The 21,519-nt window shown below is 36.0% G+C and overlaps 2 protein-coding genes across 2 annotated transcripts; one reads left to right on the top strand and one right to left on the bottom strand.

Annotated features, from left to right (window-relative positions):
- Nucleotides 1–4,626: 4,626 nt before the first annotated feature.
- On the top strand, nucleotides 4,627–8,714 carry LOC128506570 (chloride intracellular channel protein 4). Its single transcript, XM_053477089.1, has 6 exons — nucleotides 4,627–4,872; nucleotides 6,283–6,392; nucleotides 6,510–6,635; nucleotides 6,754–6,860; nucleotides 7,935–8,116; nucleotides 8,334–8,714. Exons 1-6 carry the CDS (start codon nucleotides 4,810–4,812, stop codon nucleotides 8,493–8,495), a joined length of 750 nt encoding a protein of 249 aa, XP_053333064.1. The 5' UTR covers nucleotides 4,627–4,809; the 3' UTR covers nucleotides 8,496–8,714.
- Nucleotides 8,715–14,546: 5,832 nt separating this feature from the next.
- Nucleotides 14,547–17,314, bottom strand: urp2 (urotensin II-related peptide). Its single transcript, XM_053477733.1, has 5 exons — nucleotides 17,205–17,314; nucleotides 15,734–16,252; nucleotides 15,177–15,217; nucleotides 14,908–15,064; nucleotides 14,547–14,752 (listed from the first exon to the last, which is right to left on the bottom strand). Exons 1-5 carry the CDS (start codon nucleotides 17,260–17,262, stop codon nucleotides 14,721–14,723), a joined length of 807 nt encoding a protein of 268 aa, XP_053333708.1. The 5' UTR covers nucleotides 17,263–17,314; the 3' UTR covers nucleotides 14,547–14,720.
- Between the last annotated feature and the right edge of the window lie 4,205 nt (nucleotides 17,315–21,519).

Below are 21,519 nucleotides of genomic sequence, written 5' to 3'. Positions count from 1 at the left end.
CCTACTTCTCCTTCTCGTAGTAAAAAATATAAAATTCAATAGCAGTATCAATAGTATATAATATAATAGTAATAGTATTTAAAAAAAAACAGAAATAGACTTTAAGTAAAAGCAAGTATATGACCAAGATTTTTATAATATTTATGTAATCATTTAACTGAGACTTCACTCATCTTTTTAATTAATATATAATATATACTGTATAGTCCAGACTTTTGAAATATGCAGTGTCAACTCAACAGTACTCATATCCTCTGAACAGTGTGACCACACCTAAGGAAATGGCATCAACACATTGGAGAGTTCCTTTACAGGTACAGGGATGGAATAAACAGAGATTAATTCGGTATAAGTATATAATTGCTGTAATTAATTAAATAAATAATTAATTAATTGATTAATATAAGTAATTGACCAACTAAGATGATGTTATTGTTAAATAAATTTTTTATAAAATATGTTTCAGAGAAAGTATGTGTGTGGAGTAAAATTGTGCTTAAAAATGAAGGAGATCTCGGATAACTTTTGCTGCTACTGTGGAAAATTTACACTCCATAAATAAAATACTGAATAAATATTGAAACAAATTAAAATGAAACTTTTAATAATCGCCTGTAAATAGCCATAAGAAGTGCTGGAAAAGCACAAAGTGTTAGCTTGGCCTGCTTAATTAGAAGATCAGGTCGCTCTGGTCCAAGCTTTTTAACTTTTTTTCTTTCTTTGTTCAATTGCCTTGTGAGGGGGTTTATGACCAAAGAAATGACTGAATTTTCTCGCATATTTATCTGCTTCCACATCAATCACTATTCGATACAATAACTAACAATCTGCTGACCGTTAAGTTGAGAATGGTCCAATCACATGAGCCCAAATATTTACAAACAATATTGCTTCGCTAAGAACAAAAGTGGGAGGGTTCGGGGCGCCCCACAGTGCTGCGCCCCAAGGATAATTAAAAAAAAATCCAATTAGAGCTCATTATCAAATCACATGCTTAAAAAAAAATTACGTGCCTACATAGACACTCATTTGTCTGGCTGTTTTGTCTAGATTTTTTTATTGTAAATAAATTATATTAAGAAATACAGCGGAATATTGTGACCAAATGACTTTATTTCATTATTAAAAATAAATCATTATGTTAAATAATTACACGTTAAAGTAGCATTCTTCTCTGCCTAACTTTAGGGGGCCTCAGCACCTATTATTGACCGGACGCCACTGTTGATGATATTAATATTTGTAAAACTCGTAAAAATTATTAATTTACAAGATGGTTATTATTATTATTATTATTATAAATAACGGCAATAACAATTTAAAATATTTTATGTAAATACAAAAAATAAGTTAATCAATAAATTCTTACTATTGTATAGGCTATTAGTCTGTAAAAATGCACAATAATTAATCTGTACATTTTTCCGTGCTCCCATGAGGCGCAATGGCTGATGGGAAATTTTGCATGCCCACTTCCGGAGAAGTGATGACGCATTGTTCACTTGCCCCCTTAACCCTTCCCTGAGGTTTGGAATTACACTTAACATGTCTGTACACCATGTGCGTGTACAAGCAGTAACAGTTCTCTCCTCGGCTGCTGTTTTTGGCGCCTCTCCGCGGTGTAACGAAAGCTGACGCTGTTAAAACGTGACGCGTTACGTCTACCCATGTTCTATATTCGATCGAGAAAGTGCTCGAGAGATGTCGCTCCTCAGGTTACATCTCGAGTACGTTCTCGATCGACTACAGCGAAAACGACACGCAAGCTCTTCTTTAAAAAGAAAAAAAAAAAGGTTTGCCAATAGTTGACGTCATTAGATAAACCTAAAAATATAAGATGGTATAATAATAATAATAAATTATATTATTATTATTTCCTGGCCGGTAATCACAGGAAGTTTAAAGAGAATAAATAAAATAAAATCTGAAATAATCTACATTTTAGAAATGTGTGTATGCGTTGATCTATACAGTAATGATAATAGGTGGCATGGTAGGTTAGTGGTTAGTCGCCCTTACACCTCCAGAGCTGGGTTCAATTCCTGCCTCGTGCTTGGTGGATTTTCTCTGGGAACTGTACTTTAGTTTCCTGCCACAGTCCATGGACATGCAGATGAGGCTAATGGGTGTTCCCAAATTGCTTGTAGTGTGTCAATGAGCATAATGACGGAATAACATAATAAAAGAGCCAGTGTGTGTCTTCTTGGATTGGCTCAAGGCCCCCTGTATACAGGGACCATATATACAGAATAAAGCAGTATAGAAGATGAGATAATAATAATAATAATAATAATAAACATTCCTGAACCTTTCCAAAAGGCATATTGTTAAAAAGTGTCTTTATTAAACAACAAAGACATCTGAACTTGATAACTTTGTTAAACAGTTAACACTGAAAACTGTAATAAAGGAAATGAAAGAATGACTACTAGAGGTACAGACTAGAAATGTTCTGTAGATTTTTAACCTAAACTGGTATGTTGTGTTTTTGTTCTTCTGATTATCATATAGCAAGTGCTTTCATGCTGAGAGTGCTTCTGTGACTGGTTTTGTATGTGGGTTTTGGCACTGGGATCTGGAAAGTTGCGTCTGTTTTACCCCCCCAGAAGTGGGCAGGGCCATGCTGGACTGACATCGTTAGGTCAAGTACAAAGGATCTATAGTACCCAAACATGTTAAACCTGAAAATGCTACAATCATCAGGGTTAAATGTAACTCACACTGTCATTCATTCATTGTTTAAAACTATCTTCCTCACAATCTTCTTATACACTGTAATATATATATATATATATATATATATATATATATATATATATATATATACATACGTACATATATACAGTGGAGTAAAAGTATTTAGTCAGCCACCAACTGTGCAAGTTTTCCCACTTAAAAAGATGGGAGAGGCCTGTAATTTGCATCATAGGTATACCTAAACTATGAGAGACAAAATAAAAAAAAAAAAATACAGAAAATAACATTGTAGGATTTTTCAAGAATTTATATTCAAATTATGGTGGAAAATAAGTATTTGGTCGATAACAAAATTTCATCCTAATACTTTGTTATATACACTTTGTTGGAAAAGGTCAAACATTTTCTGTAAGTCTTTACAAGGTTTTCTCACACTGTTGATGGTATTTTGGCCCATTCCTAGTGTACATGCAGATCTCCTCTAGAGCAGTGATGTTTTAAGGCTGACGCTGGGCAACATGGACGTTCAACTCCCTCCAAAGATTTTCTATGGGGTTGAGATCTGGAGACTGGTTAGACCACTCCAGGACCTTGAAATGCTTATTACGAAGCCACTCCTTCGTAGCTCAGGGGGTGTGTTCGGGATCATTGTCATGCTGAAAGACCCTGCCACGTTTCATCTTTAATGTCCTTGCTCATGGAAAGATGTTTTTTTTACTCAAAATCTCATGATACATGGGCTAATTCATTCCTTCCTTTACACGAATCAGTTGTCCTGGTCCCTTTGCAGAAAAACAGCCCAAAAGCATCATGTTTCCACCCCCATGCTTCACAGTAGGTATGGTGTTCTTTTGGAGGCAAATCAGCATTCTTTCTCCTCCAAACACAAAGTTCTATTTGGTTTCATCTGACCATCTGACATTCTCCCAATCCTCTTCTGGATCAATCAAATGCTCCCTAACCAACTTCAGACGGGCCTGGACATGTAGTGGTTTAAGCAGGGGGACGTGTCTGGCACTGCAGGATTTGAGTCCCTGGTGGCACAGTGTGTTACTGATGGTAGCCTTTGGTACTTTGGTCCCAGCTCTCTGCAGGTCATTCACTAGGTCCTTCTGTGTGGTTCTGGGATTTTTGACCTAATACTTATTTTCCACCATAATTTGCAAATAAATTGCAGTCTGGAATTTCTTTTCTTATTTTGTCTCTCACAGTTGAGTTTGTCTGCCCTTTTTTGCAAAGAATATGACAACAGCGAAATTTAACAGATCAACAGAAAATCTAAAATCTAAAATGACAAATGTGATGCTGGCAATAACTGTTTTTTCTTTTTCCTCTTATATTATTCAGAATAGAAGGAAATAGCATTTTTCATAGCCAAGCCTAAAGTCAGTGTTAAAGATAAATAAGCTGAAAATGGAGTTGCACATCGTTATAGTTGTTAGGAAATTGGTGTATAGACAATAATACTCAGGGTTTCTCCAGGCACTCCAGTTTCCTTTTATAGTCCAAAGACATGCAGGTTAGGCCAGCTGACGTTCCCAAATTGCCCATTAGTGTGTGTATGAGTGTGAGTGTTGTATGTGTGTGTGCCAAACCATCACATCACATACAGTACATGTATTTCTTATCCATCACTGTTACAACTCAAGAACATTTTAGAAAGTATATCTTGTTTGAAAGATGTTCATCCACTTGACACTCGTATTTTGTGAGCCTGTCCATTTCAGAACAAAGAGCTACTATGAGCAAGGCGACTGTAAAAAAAAAATCATAAGGCTGGTTCATATAAACAGACCAGTTATTGATGCTGTCTTCTTCAACAAAGAACAAGTGTTTTATCAAGGATTCCAGCGGTCTTGTACTGGCACATTTTAGGCTACCCTGGATTCTGGAACAGTAGCATTTCAGAACAGGCAGACAATTCAATACATTTCTTAATAATAACAATAATGTCTAATTTGTTATTAATGTCTTAGTGTGCATGTTGCAGATAGTTAAGTTTTAGTTTTCTATAAATCGTAAAAATTACAGTTGATCACAGATCTTCAGTTTAAAGGTCAGAAGTAAGGAACGCGCTTCTTCCTATTTTTTCAAACTTTTTTTATATTTGAAATGGCTTGGTTTGATATAGCAGCTAAAAAACTTGGATTCCCCAGTATTGAGCTGTTTGTTAAGGTAAGAAATGATTCAATCTTGTACTTCTTTTTTTGTGTCTCATACCCTAATTAAAAACACAGTGCTTAATTTCTTTTTTTTTTTTTTTTTTATAATATGATGGCTGTTCAAGTAAAACCGGGACTTTTGATAACAGAACATTTATGAGAGTAAAAACTCCCTTTATTTCCCAATATAATTCCCTGACACACGTATGCACTTATTCCAGTGTTTCACTAGTATCTGGACACCATTAAGGTAGAAAGTTTTCTGAGGACGCCGGAGCTTCGACTGCCTGCTTTATTTCTGAAACGCTGGCCTCCCAGCAACTCCTTTAATGGCTCAAACATGTGGAAATAGCTTGGCGTGAGGTCAGGACCGAACAACAAACTATTTTTCATAAAAACTACTTGCACATTAAAGGGACTCAGGAGGAGTTCCTTTAATGTACAAGTGGTTTTTATGAATAATAGTGTGTACAGTTCCCACTAAAGACGCGTCTGTTTCACAAGATGACAGCAATTTTCAAGAAACAAGCATTCCCCTCGCAGAATGTTCATAGACATATGGCATTCTTTAAAACGTTTGCACCGTTTAAATGCTTTACTTTTGCTAAATGTCATTTGGCTTTGGACCTTCATTCACGAAAAATTTGATCACTGGGAAAAATCCCAGTTTGATTAGAATGCCTGATATATTAAACAAACCTTAATTTTGCTTGCTGCCACGTAACCTTTTTAGGTGTAAACCTTACAGTATGTAGCCAAAAGTGAGAGGTTAATAAAAGTACATACTGTAACTAGACCATATAGCCAATATGGACTTTTGGCCACCTGTATACTGTATATTTTCCCTAAACTGTTGCCACAAAGCTCCTCCAGCAAATGATCTACTGTAGAATGTCTGTTGCAATAAGCTGCATTATATAATATAGGTTAACAGTGTCTCTTCACTGGAACATGTTCCAGACTGACAATTAGAGGTGGGTAGTAACCAGTTACATTTACTCCATTACATTTACTTGAGTAACTTTTTGAAAACTTTTACTTGATTAGATTTGTGAAGAAACGCTGCTCTTACTCCACTACATTCGGTTAACTTGACTTGTTACTTTCCTTACCATTTATTCTACACATGCAGCCAGTGGATCTACCGCATGACTGTGTTTCACCAGTCAGATGTAGCAACAATAGGAAGACATGGTTTCCTCAGGTTGGAGTGAAAGAACTTTAGCATCCTGCACAAAACCTAACCCTAACCTCACTGAGCAGTAATGGTCAGATGACCACAAACATTTGTCAGTACAGTGTGTAGCCTATATACAGTATCTATTGAAAAGCTATTAACATAAACCTCAAGTTGATAGAGATGTGTCTTTTGCCTATCTCTTTTTGTGTTTGTGCTGATTGGATGCACTTTTTTGCCTTGCAGGCAGGAACTGATGGGGAAAGCATTGGAAACTGTCCTTTTTCTCAGAGACTGTGCATGATACTCTGGCTAAAGGGAATCATATTTAAAGTCACTACTGTGGACCTTAAAAAGTAGAAACTGATTTTATATACTTTTTATAGCGTTATATTGATTACTGCAATTTGGAAATGCAAGCAGATTTTATTTTGCTCTTCTTATTTTAATTCTAGCATATTTGTATCTTATAGAAAACCACCTGATTTGCAAGAACTTGCACCAGGAACAAACCCACCATTTATGACCTTCAATGGTGAAGTGTTGGTAGATGTAAACAAGATTGAGGAATTTCTTGAGGAAAGGCTTTCACCACCACAGTAAAGGATATCCCAATATTTTCTATCTGTTCAACCAGTTGTTTTAGAGTGCAGTTACTTCTTAAATTTGTGTTCCTGTTTGCCATTTTTCACTCACCATATGACAATGCTTCTAAAGGTATCCCAAGTTGGCTGCTAAACACCCAGAGTCAAACATTGCAGGAATTGATGTGTTTGCCAAATTTTCTGCCTATATCAAGAACTCTCACAAACATGCAAATGATGGTAATCTTTTTTATTAAAAATGGTCCTTGTAAACTACTTTGTTGTTTTTGTTATTATTATTATTATTATTATTATTATTATTATTATTATTATTATTATTATATACCGAAAGTAATGCAGAAGTGATCATAATTTTTTTATTAACTTACATATAAGGACAAGAGTATTTGGCCAAATACTTTTAATACAATTTTTAAATTCAGGTGTCTGATACCCACTGAAGGTCAATCTTCAGTCTGACAAAGCTTCAGCAAACCAAGACTTCTTGTAAAATGCTCTGCTTCCAACTTTGTGAAAACAGTTTGGTGAAAGCCCTTTTCTATTCCAATATCACTGTGCCTCAGTGTACAAAGATTTGTTCGGTGTGAAAGAACTTGACTGGCCCTAACATGGAGCCCTGACCTCACCCCCATCAAGCACCTTTGGGATGAACTGGAATGGAAATTGTGAGCCAGGTCTTCTCATCCAACATCAGTGCCTGACCTCATAAATTCTCTATAGAATAAATGGGCACGAATTCCCACAGAAACACTCCAAAATCTTGGACAGCCTTCCAAGAAGCATGGAAGATGTTATAGCTGTAAAAGTGAGAACAACTCCATATTAAAGTGTATGTATTTGTATACAATGTCATTGCAGGTTTGGCAAAATACTTTTGTCCATATAGTGTAGGTCATTTAGAGTAACTCTTCCTCTTTATGAGGGTACTACTCAATGTAGTCTCCATCACAAGTGATGCATTTGTGCCATCTGTCAAATCCTTTTGGAAAATTTCCATTGTAGTTGATCTCAAACTGCATGAGTTGTCTTTACTGTCGGTTTCTTCTTCTTTAAACTTCTTCATCTATCTGTACACATTGCTGTTGTCAATGGTGTCATCTCCATAAACATTTTATAGTGCATCAACTCGACCAATCATGAGATGGGTGCAATTATGGTGCAATTGCAATTGTGATTGAGAATAGTTAAATAGTCCCCGTGCTATTTCATAAACCTATGTCAGTTAATAAAATGTTATGCCCACTTTTGCATTACTTTTGATATAGCCCTTGTATTCTTATGTGCATTCTTTAGCCATGGAGAAAGCTCTGTTGAAGTCCCTGAAGAAACTGGATGACTATTTGCAGTCTCCATTGCCAGAAGAGATTGATGCCAACAACTCCGATGACCCAGGACCATCAAAACGCAATTTCCTGGATGGACCAGATTTAACTCTGGCAGACTGCAACCTGCTTCCCAAACTTCACATCATCATGGTAATGTGTCTAATGTGTGACTACAGTTTGCATACAGACATTTTAGTCAATTCAGATGACTGAATCAATCTTTAACATTTACATTTACTAAGTGTTGATTGATAGCTTTAAAAAAAAAAAGAACAAAAAAAAAAAAAACCTAGCCAATGCATCACTTAGGCTGTTTTGGGAAACGTATGATGCCAAACAGTGATTGCTTAATTATATTTTGCCCTAGATTGTTGCAAAGAAATATAGAAGTTTTGAGATTCCAGCCTGCATGGAAGGGATTTGGCGATACCTGAACTCTGCCTACCAGAGAGAGGAGTTTAGGAGCACCTGTCCTGCAAAACGAGAAATTGAGTTTGCCTATTTGAATGTTGTCAAAAATCTAATATGAGTTTGGTGTTAGGGAAAGAGATTGTGAGAGGAAATTATGAGTGTGTGATAGTGTGGGAGAGAGGAGAGGGACATGGTGAGAGGGAGAAAGGAAAAGATCAAGAGAGGAGACAACGTGTGAAAGAGTGAGTTTGTGTGTAAAAGCGTGAGCAATCCAGTGAGAATTATGTTTGCTAAAATGTGGCATCATTTAATGTTTTGCACATTATGAATGTTGGGACACAATTAAAATTAGGTTGTTTTTAAAAGTTAGCATTAATGTAAAACAATTATCTCCAACCAACCATCAGCCAACGCTGACTACCAACACACAACCATTTTGCAAGTAGGGCATTAAAAAAACATTTCTTTCCATTTTTTACAGATAATAAATTGATGCCCTGAGTGTTACTCAAACACTAGTCATAGTGGTGAGGTTGTTTGGTGTAAAAAAAACACAGCATTTCATAAAAAGAGCATCATGGTGGTGGTAGCATGATGGTCTGGGGTTGCTTTGCAGCTTCAGGATCTGGGCAACTTGCCATAAATAATAAAACTATGAATTCTGCGCTCTAACAAAAAATCCTAAAGAATGTCCTGCAATAAGTTTATGACCGCAAGCTTAGGAGCAATTGACTTATGCAGCAGGAAAATGATTCGAAGCACACCACCAAGTCCACCTCCGAATGTCTAAATAAAGATCAAATTAAGGTCTTGGAGTGGCCTAGTCAAAATCTGATTGAGATACTGTGGCATGACAGAACAGGCAGCTCATCCTCGAAACCATCCAATTGGGATAAATGCAAAGAAGAGTGGGACAAAATTTATCCACATTGAAAATGCTTAATTGCAGTTGTTTCTGCTAGGACTGGCACAACCAGTCATTGTGTAATATAAAAATTTGTTTGATGAATCATTTATGACAAATATGCAAAAAATACAAAATCTGGAAGGGGCACTTTTTCAAAGCACTGTATGCTAGTGTATGATACTGTGATACTTGTATTTAGCGAAGCCCCAACACAGAGCCCCAAAACACAACCACTCCTCCTTCTTGTGTCAAAACAAGGACTAGGTCATGTCTGCTGGTCCTGGTTCAATAGCGAACCTCCAAAGAACTGCTTTTGTTTTTTCATGAGCTAGAGAGTCACTTCATTACATAGCCCCTGACGAAGGCAGTTCTTTGTTCTGGCCCCCAAATGTTGGTTGAACGTGTTTTTCTGTCTGAGTGCTGGTGCTTTCTGTGTCTGAAAAACAAAAAACTGGTACAAAAATTGGGCACTGGCTCCAAACTAGCTCAGGAACCACCTTAGTGAAAAAGGGGTAAGGGGTCAATGTTTAGACCTTTGATGAGAGCCTGAGGTGGAACTACAGTATCTTTCTGGTCTCAAAGAAGCATTCAACAGGAGCAAACCATCATGAGAGTAAACTGCGAGAACAGCAATCAAGTCAGCTTGTGTTTTCTCCTTGCTTTTTAATGTTATTAAGTAAAAGTAAGGCTACATTTTGTGTGCTAACTTAGCAGTGCATCTCTCTGAAGTCTGTATTTCTACTGTATCTGAGCTTAGACGCGCGTCCCTTGGTCTTTCTTGTCTCGACTGCTTGCCAAGCACTTCCACAGATCTGTTTTGTTACAGAAGTGACGAAAGGAAAATTGAATAAATATTTCATTTGATTAATGCAAACAGGCAACAGTGTTTTTAACAGCTTGTTTTGTTTTCCAATAAAAGTCACTCTATAAACTGCAGAGCAGTTTCAGGGTTTACACACTAGCAATAGCAGGTGGATTTGTTAACACGCTTCAGATGTGGAGCATTCCAAATAGTTCACGTACACATTCACGTCTCCTGGTGCTAGTATTAGTACTCAGTAACCAAGTAGAAGAACTTGTATTAGAACTCGATTTGATAAAGGGTCATTCTATAATTTGGGGTACATACCATGTACATTGATGATATTATATTTATTCTAAAAGGGAAAGCATGTTATAACATCATACAAACATTATGGCCATCCTATGATTCACTAGGAGAAAAATTGTCAGCTGTCATAATGTCATAATGTTGGCAAATGTAATATTTTTGCGATGTTAACTTTTGAAGTTTTTCTGGGTTTCAAAAAAAGAGATAAAACCATTAGAAATAACATTTTTTTAAAAAGTCAAAAAAGTCTAAATATTGAACTCTTATTTTATAGATTTTATCATTTAAATAATTTAAATATATCACTTCATTCATGTTTGAAATAGTTTTATCAATTAAGTTACAAACGGAACTCAAAAATGTCCTTTAATGTCAAGTGACCTGCATCACACAATCTCATTCTTCTCTGATGTATACATTTTTAAACACCCTGTAGGAAATGTTCTCTTATTTTGTCTAATGGAATATTTTATGTATAATAGCTCATTATCACTATTGTAACTATTATTTGAAGGTCAATTATGTTACATACACTGTTATGGCTTACAGATGTTTTCGAATCATAGTAAGGAAACCATCAACTATGTTATCTTTTAGTGTATGTAATAAGTTAGAATTAGATTGTTAATATTTAATCTTTGCAATTAGCAGTTATATTACATTGAAAAAATATTACTGACCTGAACCACTATTTGTTCTATTGAGAATGAACTTTGTTTTTGTCCATTTTTTCCCAAAATATATCATAATGACTCTGTCTTGTAATTTGTCATATATGTGAGTTTTTCCATCGGAAATTAAAAGCTAATATTTAATTATTTATTTGATTTTTGAAGTCTGACAAACTTTTTATGTAATGAAATTAAAATTCATTAGTTTATTAATGCGTGAAAAATAATTGTTTTATATAATTTCTATTAAATAGCTTAATAAATGTTGTCTTCTTTTCGTCCTTATATTCAATTAAATTTAATTTTTATAGCGCTTTTATTTTTTTTTGCGTGAACGGAAAGCAGGAATTGATCTGCATTTATACAGTGTGTTAGGTGACAAGCAGTTTAGTATAACAGTTGATGTTAGTTGATGTTAATATGGAGTTCAGATAGTTATCGCAGACAATTGCAGTCTTGAACTATCGAGCAACCGCTGCCAAGTCAAGTCCTCAGAGAAACAGCTGTCAACACTAGTCGAGGCCAGAACCGTCTTTATGGTAGAGTGAAACCGTCCCCAGACACCAAACTCATCCCAAAGAGACACACGGGGCATCCATGCGACGAGATCTCCAACCAGAAGCGGGGCACCAGGATGGGTCAGACAGGTCCGGAGGGCAGAGGGAGTCTGGATCACTGGCAGCTCGTAGCTCGACAGAGAGAGGGAAGGGAGGGAAGGGAGAGAGAGGGAGAGAGAACAGGAGAGAGGAGAGCAGAAGAGGAGAGATAAAAGTTAGGTATGGTCACAGTCACACAATGTATAATGTGAATGTATATTAACTGTAGAGTGCAAGCAGAGACTCCGGCAGGACTAACTATGACAGCATAACTAAAAGGGAGAGCCAGAAGGAAACACAAACATGAGGGCTCCCTGAGATGTAAAGCAACCAATCACCTCACCGTCAGCAAACCTGAGTGATCAATGAGAGTGAGGAAGACAGCATCCAAACATACCAGTTCACCATAATACTCTACGTCCATGAGTCCCCCAGATCTGCTCCTTTACCTATGGCAAATCTATTTATAAAAATGCTTAAATAAATAAATAGGTTTTTAGCCTAGACTTAAACACTAAACTGTGTCTGAGTCCTGAACACTATTTGGAAGACTATTCCATAATTTTGGGGCTTTGTAAGAAAAAGCTCCGCCCCCAGCTGTAGTTTTCATAATACGCGGTACTGACAAGCAGCCTGCATCCTTTGATCGAAGTAGGCGTGGCGGATCGTAAGACACTAGCAGTTCGCTCAGGTACTGCGGCGCGAGACCATTTAATGCTTTATGCGTCAAGAGTAGTATTTTAAAATCAATGCAAAATTTCACGGGGAGCCAATGAAGTGAAGATAAGGTAAGTGTGATGTGCTCATATCTTCTGTTTCTCTCGCTGCTGCATTCTGGACTAGCTGAAGCTTATTTATGCATCTAGTTGAACAACCAGACAGTAAGGCATTACAATAGTCCAACCTAGAGGTGATAAAAGCATGAGCTAGTTTTTCTGCGTTGTTTAGTGACAATATATTTCTTATCTTGGTAATATTTCTGAGGTGAAAGAATGCTATCCTGGTAATATTATCTACATGAGCTTCAAATAAAAGGCTGGAATCTATAATCACACCAAGGTCTTTTACTGTTGTACTCGATGGAACAGAAAGGCTATTTAAAGTTACAGTGTGATCTAAAATTTTACTTCTAGCTGAATGTGGTCCTATGACTAGAACTTCTGTCTTGTCAGGATTAAGCAGAAGAAGGTTAGTTACAGTAGCATCCAATCTCTTATGTCCTGCACACATTGCTCAATTTTAGTAATCTGGTTTTGCTGAGACATATAACTGTGTGTCGTCAGCATAACAATGAAAACTAATACCATGCTTATGGATTATGTTGCCTAGAGGAAGCATTTATAGGGAAAAAAGCTGTGGACCTAAAACTGAACCTTGTAGAACACCAAACTCCACTAGAGAACATGCAGAATAATCATCATTTAAGTCTACATACTGATAACAATCCGTCAACTAGGATCTGAGCCAGGAGAGGGCTGTACCCTTAATTCCTACTACATTTTTTAATCTGTGATAGAATAGCGTGATCAATGGTGTCAAAAGCTGCACTAAGGTCAAGTAATACAAGCATGATTACACAACCCTGATCAGAGGCCAATAGAAGGTCATTTACTACTTTAACAAGCGCTGTCTCTGTACTTTGATGAGGCCTAAATCCTGACTGCTACAGTTCATTTATGCTATTTTTATGTAGATATGAGCATAGCTGCTCCGCTACTATCTTTTCCAGAATCTTAGAGATAAAGGGGAGGTTTGATATCGGCCTGTAACTGGACAGCTGACAGGGGTCGAGGTCAGGTTTCTTAATTATTGGTTTGATAACTGCTAATTTAAAAGATTTTGGAACATAACCAATGCTGAGTGAGGAATTAATTATTCTCAACAGGGGTTCTGTTATTGCTGGTACTATCTGTTTAAGAAAATGTGTCGGTACAAAGTTCTAATATACAGGCTGATTAATTTGCAGAAGAGATGAGCGAAATAAGTTCGTTCTCTTTAAGGGGAGTAAAGTATTCTAGATCTTGATCTGGTTTCAAAGCCTCAATTTTATGCCTAATATTTACAATTTTATTATTAAAAAACTTCATAAAGTCCTGACTATTGCAATATGTTGTTATGGAGATTTCTAAAGTGGTCTTATTCCTAGTTAATTTGGCTACGGTATTAAATAAAAATCTAGGATTATTTTTGTTATTTTCTGTAAGAGTGGAGAGATACGTTGATCTAGCTACACTAAGAGCTTTTCTATAGTTCAGGATGCTCTCCTTCCGTGCTATTTGAAGCTATCAAATATAATGCTATTCTATAATTCTTTAATATTTTTTATTTCTACTTTTTCCAATTTTCTTATCATTTATGTACACTATAGTGTATATCTCTATGCTGTCAATACTGTCTATGTAAGTAAATGATACGAAAAATATAGAAGAATCGGATTTGGGAGAGAAAGAAAAGAAGTCCGATCTCTCCTACCGCTTGTCTCCTGCTGACTTGGACAGTCTTGTTCACTGGTTGTCGAGGTTACACTGCTAGCAGCCCTCAGAACAATCAAATAACTTTTAAAGCCATAATATCAACAGCTTGGGTTTATTGGTTACTAAATATACTTTGTCACCACAGAGACCCTAACATAGAGAATTTCAGGCTGGAGCTTAAGCAAATAGTCAGATAATGTAAAAGGGCTGAAGGGAAAGAAAAGCAGTTTCACTGAAAAACGAACTACATTTGTACCCGAGCCCTTTAAATTTCTGTCATTTTAAATGTCTTTAATATTTCACAATAATAACCAAGAACATACGGTACAAAAATAAATTTCTTTTTATTATTTAGACCTTTTTTTTTTTTGCATGCTTGTAAAATTTTATTTGTCATACAGCATTCACTTGTAGGAGCTGGGGTTAACAGGCTTTCGTGTAGTGGGGCTACACACGTCATGTGAGGTCACTGAGGTTAGTCATGTTAAGTATGTTGTTGAAGTATCAATTAGACGTGGTCACAGGTTTGCTTGCTGATGAGCATGAGGTCATGATAGGATGTGATCTTGAATTGTGAGAAGTTTTTAATTCTGAGAGCAGTATTTCCAGAAGCAAACTGTAAAAAAAGAAATCAACAAAAGCAGTTAATAATATTATAGCATAATACGTATTGTAAGTACAATTTGTATCAAGTTGTTTTTTACTTTAACAGAAAATGAATAATATATTTGAGGTGTTTTAATTAGGTTTTGCTGTTAAATTTCAGCTCACCTCTCTTGTTAGTTTTCTTGGGAGTTGATGGCAAAGACTTTTTAAATGCCTTTCCGCTCAGAAGTTTGGGATCCATTTGGTCAGTGCTGGACCTTGGTGAAGCACCTTTACTGATCACATTTGATGCTGTAGTTGATTTCATGTTCCCATCAGTGATCTATAATCATGGCCAAAGATGCCAAAAAGATTAGCAATACTGCGGGAAAAAATGCTGATTATTTCATAATGAATGCACCCGTTTCTTGTGTAGTCAACAGTTATAAACCTACCATTTTGTTCTTTTTTCCTGGGCTGCGACTGTTGCTATTACCTTGAAAGTCATAAAAAAAGACATATACTGTTTTACACATTGTGAGTACCAATAGGGTTAACCCCCTAAACGTCTGGTTTACTTATCACTTCCTTATTTTTAAGCATACTGTTCATTGAAAATACAAAGAAATAAATAGGACAGGCATGTACTTGTGTTAATAAAGAATATAAATGTAATGCAAAGTATATTATACTCCTTTTTTTGTTAACACCACAAGTAAATGTAAATATTTATTAATACTTTTTCTACCGTATTAAAGCAAAAAAAAATTCTTAAATAGTGAATACTTCTAAAAAAAAATTTATTTTATTAGCTTTTAGAGTTAGTATTTTTCCTAGAAGTTTCCCGAGAATTTAAGAAGTTGCATTACTAGAATAAATCATAAAATCAACTTCATTGTTAAATTCTTATCAATTTCCTGTTATTATAAAGTTTATCATAGCATGAGTAAATATGATTCACAACTGTAATGGTTTCCTCCAGAAAATGAGTAACTATGGTACAAGTGTTTACCTCTTGTTATGATGGTGACACGGCTGTTCAGTGTCCTGTTCAGTGATCTATGAAGCTTCTCAAGAGCACTCAGCATATGCAGAATCTTCTCTCGTCTGTCTGGTGTGCTGTTGACTTTTGCGCCTTTGGTCTCTAACAAAGTTTTGCGTTGTTTATTTGAATTAACAGCCACCAGAATTTGCTTGACTGGTTTGTGAACACTGCTCTCTTCCATTGGTGCATGCTCCTCTCTATCAGGGTCATCCATCATAGAGTCTTGCTTCAGCTGAACATCCAGCCTCTTGACTGCTGATATTATGTTTTCTAGTCCATCAGAATCAACTGGACGTGAAGGGACCATCAGTGTTTGGCTTTGAGTGTCTGCTGCTGCCAATAATTTGTCCAGATAATGTGGACTGCTTATGGCTTTGTCTAAGCTACCTGAAGGTCTTACAGGTGTTGTCATTTCCTGTCCATCAAAATACCTAGTCGTATCATGAATGTCTGGGCCACTCTTCCAAGGATCTGTTTTTTGGTCACCTTTGGATTAAAATGAAATATTAAACGTGAGTGCTTGTAATCTCATTAGACATTAATGGAAAGCTGAAGCATGCAAAAGTGAACAGGAAATGTTTATGTCTTTTCTCTTTTATAACAGGAGACAGATGTAACTAACCTGTATCATAAAACGCATCTACATTAACATTACATTAACATTTACATTTAGGCAGACGTTCTTATCCAGAGAGCTTGGAGGTTTCCATCATTGGATAAATCCTTACACTGGTTACTAGGTTACTAACTTTGGGGAAAAAAACACAAACATGTGTATCCTGTTATCATAAAAAGTGTCAACATGTTGCCGAATTTACCTTTTTTTTTTTGTTATGTCCACTTTTGCAGTTAAAGGAATAAAAACCATTTTAGTTAACAAGAACTAATTCACAGGTCTAAATATTGAAGTCATATTTTAAAATTGATTGAAGTAATTTGAATATATTACTTTGTTAATGTCACTTTATTAATGACTTACAAAAGTGCTTTGAAGTTCCTGTCATTGGATAGATCCTTACACTGGTTACTAACTAAGTACCCTCAGGCAAACACTGTCCCGAAGGGTTTTGGAGGTCTTTAGTCATCACTCGCATCAAATTTACTCGAATGTTACAGGAATGTCAGATACCATTATACAGACAACAGAACATTATATATTGAGCAATTTTAGAACATCAGCAAATATGAAAAATAATATTTTATGTTCTTTATTAATAATGTAGAAATAAAACACTATTATTGTTTATACTATTATGTAATATATCACAATAATTAATAAATGTATGCTTACAATTTACTTTGCACACCTTCAATCAAAACATTGTTATCACTGAGAATGGCATCGTTGACTGATTAAATTAGTTTATTTGTGTACAACATTAGTTATTACCTCTGTTATTACAAAAGTAAAATATTTAACTATAAACAGATACTTTACCTTTTACTGATGTCTGCTGAAGGTCTGAAACCTCTGAGGTTATTGGTGCAGCGTCCATAGCTGGAGCCAAAATCAACAGTGCAACTACTGATAATAACTTCAGCACGCATTCTTCCTGCATCTTGGCGTTATCTGGAACGGTTTACAGTTGCTTTTCAGAATTTTAGAAGCAAGAATAAATAACCAGTATAGACTTTAAATGTCGCCTGTTTCTTCAATACATGATATATGCGATACACACACTTGTTACTCTAATGCGCCCCTACAACGAGAAGGCTTGTCGAGTGTGTGATGTCTATGTTCCTGCAAAGCTGCGCTTCGCTCTCTCTACCGTCATGCAGGTGCTGTCACTGCTTTTAAACCAAGTAAGGTTTGGGTGTGGGGTCAAGACCTCCCTTCGCAATGGCCAATCTTAAAAAAAAAGAAAAAAAAAAAAAAAACTCCTCCTTATCATGGATTGGCGTCTTTGTGACATTTAAGGCTGTGTTTGGTGTTGGGGCCTTCCATTGTAAAGAAGGCAGCAGGCAATGGGCCCTTCTGCGTCAGAGGCTCTTTCTCCTTTGGCCCCTGTGCAAACACATTAGGAAATGCCCTATCACTGCTCATACACCAGGTCTCCTGGCCACTGTACTTAGACAAAGGGAAATGTCAAATCTAAAGATCTATGCAAATACATTCATAAATCCAGAACATGTAAATAGTTGAATGCATTAGTACAGAGTGTGTAGCCAAATATAAATAAAATAATAAGCTTATGTATGTGGGTTTTATAAGACAAATGTTATATTATTACATGATTGTTAACAGTGGGTTAGCATGATGCTCAAATGCAATCAAAAATAGAATGTTTAATAATCTGAAAGTGTTAAATTTGGGTGAGAAAGTGATTGCAGGTTTTTTTTTTTAAATGTACCAACAATTCCAGTCTCTATTTGTCTGCTTCTCTGATGTCAGGAGAGAGGGACGCGGAATTTGGGCTAAGCAGACGACAGAGGAGACAGAAGCACAGCACTGGATGAATGGAGGTTTAAAAAGCCAGTTGCTGGGAAGGCACCACTTAACCTGCAAGTATTTAGTAATTCATTACCCTTGTATATTTGAACACTGACTCATTCTTTGACATGCGTGTATCTGTTTGCATGTTTTTGTGCCAGTACTTACATGGGAGTTATATAACGTATTCTTGTTCTTTATTAAAATTCCATGGTCCTATATTTAGATCAGTGGGAATAAAGACTCCCGACGCTCGGCCTGCTTAAATTATTTTTTCCTTCTTTATGTGAAAGCTATTCAAGACGCATATATTCACTAAGTGTGGTACTGCTGAAGTCATAAGGGCCTTAATTTTCTATAAATTAACATAAAATACTTTTAAAAGGTAACTGAGTTTCTCTCAACTTGTGGTGACAGAAGGAGGCAGACACAGAGAAGTACTGGATGGACAGGGCAGATGATGTGAGGTGAGGTGACACTTAATAATGTTATATTTTTTACCATTAACATTTTTACATTGCTACTGTATGGAACAACACAAGGAAATAAAACATTTTCATATTTTTCTAAGCTGTAAAAATTTGGTGATGGAGAATTAAAAGGTTTTCTGTCTTGCTAAAAGAAAATGTCTTTGTAATACAGTAATCATCTCATACACTGCTTGGCCAAAAAACATTGCAATTTAATGAGACCAACTTTAGCTTTGATTATCGCACACATTTACCCTGGTATTGTTTCAACAACCTTGTGCAATGTGACATTTATTTCTGTGGAGAGTAATGTTTATTTTTGGAGATCTTGTATTGGATTCATTAGATGAAGATGGAGATTCGAAACTTATAAAGAGTTCTTGATCACTTCTCGAAGACCTTCAGTGGGGTTAGAGCACTGTTGTGGACAGTTCTTGTGTGAAAATGATTTCCCATGCTCTTTTACAATTTGAGTCTTGGAAAATTGGGAATCCTTCCATCAGGGAAAAAAAACTCCACTAATGCACCCATTGCTCTGGTATAGGGGCATCTGGACTCATCAGGACACATGACCTTTTTCCATTGCTTCAAAGTCAATATGTAATATGCAATACTATACGCAACCTAGCATACTAAAGCCTTTTTACCATAGCCTTTTTTTCTGATGGGTCTCACTCCCAAAAAAAATTTTCTTAATGGCCACATAGCTATTTAGTCCTAACCTATCAGTTCTAATCACATTGTGTGTGTATCACTATTAAACATAGCTCTGGTTTTTACTGTTGATTTATTTTATTTTACCATGCAACTTCATAATGCTTTTTAAGCATTTATATCATCTTCATTCATAATGTTTTGATGACTAAAAAGTTGATATCTCTGCACTATCCTTCCAGGTTTTAATAATATGTTGAGCCTACTGTAGTTCCAGCAATTTCAAATCTCCTTAGTGGTTTTCTTTGCTTAATGCAGCCCAATTATTTGACCCTTCTAAAATTGTGACTTTTTTTTTTTTGGCAGGCAATGTATTTTTACATTATCATAAATGTTGATATTATAAGTGGTTGCCATGGTATTCAAAAACAAAAGAGTTTCAAAGACTCACTGATAGAAAGAAGGCGATGTCCTGCTAAATATAATGTATTGTCTGTTAATTATTTTCTGAATGATTAGATGTATATGTTGTATATCTGTTGTATATATTAGTTTTTTCCCCCTTATTCTAAAAAGAAAATAGAAGATTTAGTGGATTAGGTGAACGTCGTAAGACAAAATAGATATTATTATTATTATTATTATTATTATTAAATAAATTTATTAATTTTATTCAATTAATTTATTTTATTTCTTATATTAGTGATTTGATTATTGATCACTGATTAACTTATCTTTTTTCATTTTATTTAATTTTATACTATATTTTTTTCCTACAATTCGCAATTGTATTCAAAATCTATTTGATGTACAGTGTCCTTGGGTACTTGCATTATTATTTGTATTATTATCACCAAAAAGTCTTTCGTAGACAACTGTAGAACCGCCTTCTGCCTGCAGCAAATGGATTTTCCTCCTTTGTTTCTAACAAAGGTTTTAAAATTTAAAGTTTGTAAATTGTAAAAAGTGCTTTATGTAGGTATTATTCAGCCTGAAAAATCACACAAGTTTTTTTAAATGCATATTTTTACTAATGCAAAGTTTAACATTGAGGTTGACTGAACTAAACCTGCAGTTCATAAACATGATGGTAGATGGCGCTATAATACTGCAAATTTCAGATAGAAAACATTTCTATTTTCAGGAGAAACCTTTCTACAGGCGCTGCACAGCCACCTAGAAGTGGTGTAGTGAGCACCTCATGTCCCTGCCAGAAAACCCACAAACAAGATTACATGATCATGTGAGAACAGGAACTGCTGGTATTGCTGCAAGGATGGATGTTAGGAAAACCTAGATGATACAGTCAGTAAAGTAATGTATTACATCTGGCACGCAGGAGGAGCAGGCCTGGCCTGGCCGTGCAGAGATTCCTGTTCTTAATTCCAAATAAATAAACTGATGTGTTTTATGTAACTCTTAAATGGATTATGCATTTAATTGAATCCATGATTTACATTTGCAAAAAAACACTGAAAAAAAGTACCTTAAAAAATTAAATGACAAGAAGCTCATCACTTTTGTCACATGTTTGTCAAATCCGTGTCTGATGTTTGTCTGTGAACTGCCAATGTGGGGAGAAACCAAAAAAATAGTAAAGATGGAAACGTGATGGACAGAGCAGGGGAAGAGAAGGTCAGAGCCCAGAAAAGAGCGATTTGTTTTCAGTGAAACTGGAGAGCCCACCCCCACTTACCACCAGCACAACCTACAGCAGAATCAATTACCACTTGTGAGGATGAAACCAAAGCCATGCAACACAGTAAGGGCATGACTCAAGGAGTGTGTGATTGAGGGTGTGCATGTGTCTGTACGTGCGAGAAAGAGAGAGAGAGAGAGTGAGAGAGAGAGGGGGGAATAAGAAAGGAATAGAGAGAGTGAGTGAGTGAGAGAGAGAGAGAGAAATAAAGAGAGAGAGAGATGATGGTTATGTATTTTTTAAAAATTCATTTTTATTAAGTAATTTCATACAAATCCTTGGACTTTTCTCTTTCTCTGTGTGTGTGTGTGTGTGTGTGTGTGTGTGTGTGTGTGTGTGTGTTCTCTACTCCACCACTGGGTGCTGAGGACAGCCTGTGTGTTGTCACTCTACACCTCGAGGACACTGTGGCTCACCAGAGGCCAGTGTGGTTCAGCATGGGTTTGGAAACGTCTGAAACCTCTAACCACAGGAGCACGCTGGCCACCCAGACTGTCAG

The sequence above is a fragment of the Clarias gariepinus genome, chromosome 18 (genome assembly GCF_024256425.1).
Source record: "Clarias gariepinus isolate MV-2021 ecotype Netherlands chromosome 18, CGAR_prim_01v2, whole genome shotgun sequence".
Taxonomy (NCBI): Eukaryota; Metazoa; Chordata; class Actinopteri; order Siluriformes; family Clariidae; genus Clarias; species Clarias gariepinus.
The sequence above is the reverse complement of the archived record's forward strand: the minus strand, read 5'-3'. Positions and strand labels throughout refer to the sequence as shown.

Excerpts from the sequence above, each read along its gene's own strand:
- LOC128506570 (XM_053477089.1), top strand. The coding sequence starts at position 4,810 with ATGGCTTGGTTTGATATAGCAGCTAAAAAACTTGGATTCCCCAGTATT. Across the intron at positions 4,873-6,282 it reads GTATTGAGCTGTTTGTTAAG|GCAGGAACTGATGGGGAAAG; the intron begins GTAAGAAATGAT and ends TTTGCCTTGCAG. Across the intron at positions 6,861-7,934 it reads TCACAAACATGCAAATGATG|CCATGGAGAAAGCTCTGTTG; the intron begins GTAATCTTTTTT and ends TGCATTCTTTAG.
- urp2 (XM_053477733.1), bottom strand. The coding sequence starts at position 17,262 with ATGGACGCTGCACCAATAACCTCAGAGGTTTCAGACCTTCAGCAGACA. Across the intron at positions 16,253-17,204 it reads TCAGCAGACATCAGTAAAAG|GTGACCAAAAAACAGATCCT; the intron begins GTAAAGTATCTG and ends TTTAATCCAAAG. Across the intron at positions 15,065-15,176 it reads CAGGAAAAAAGAACAAAATG|ATCACTGATGGGAACATGAA; the intron begins GTAGGTTTATAA and ends CCATGATTATAG.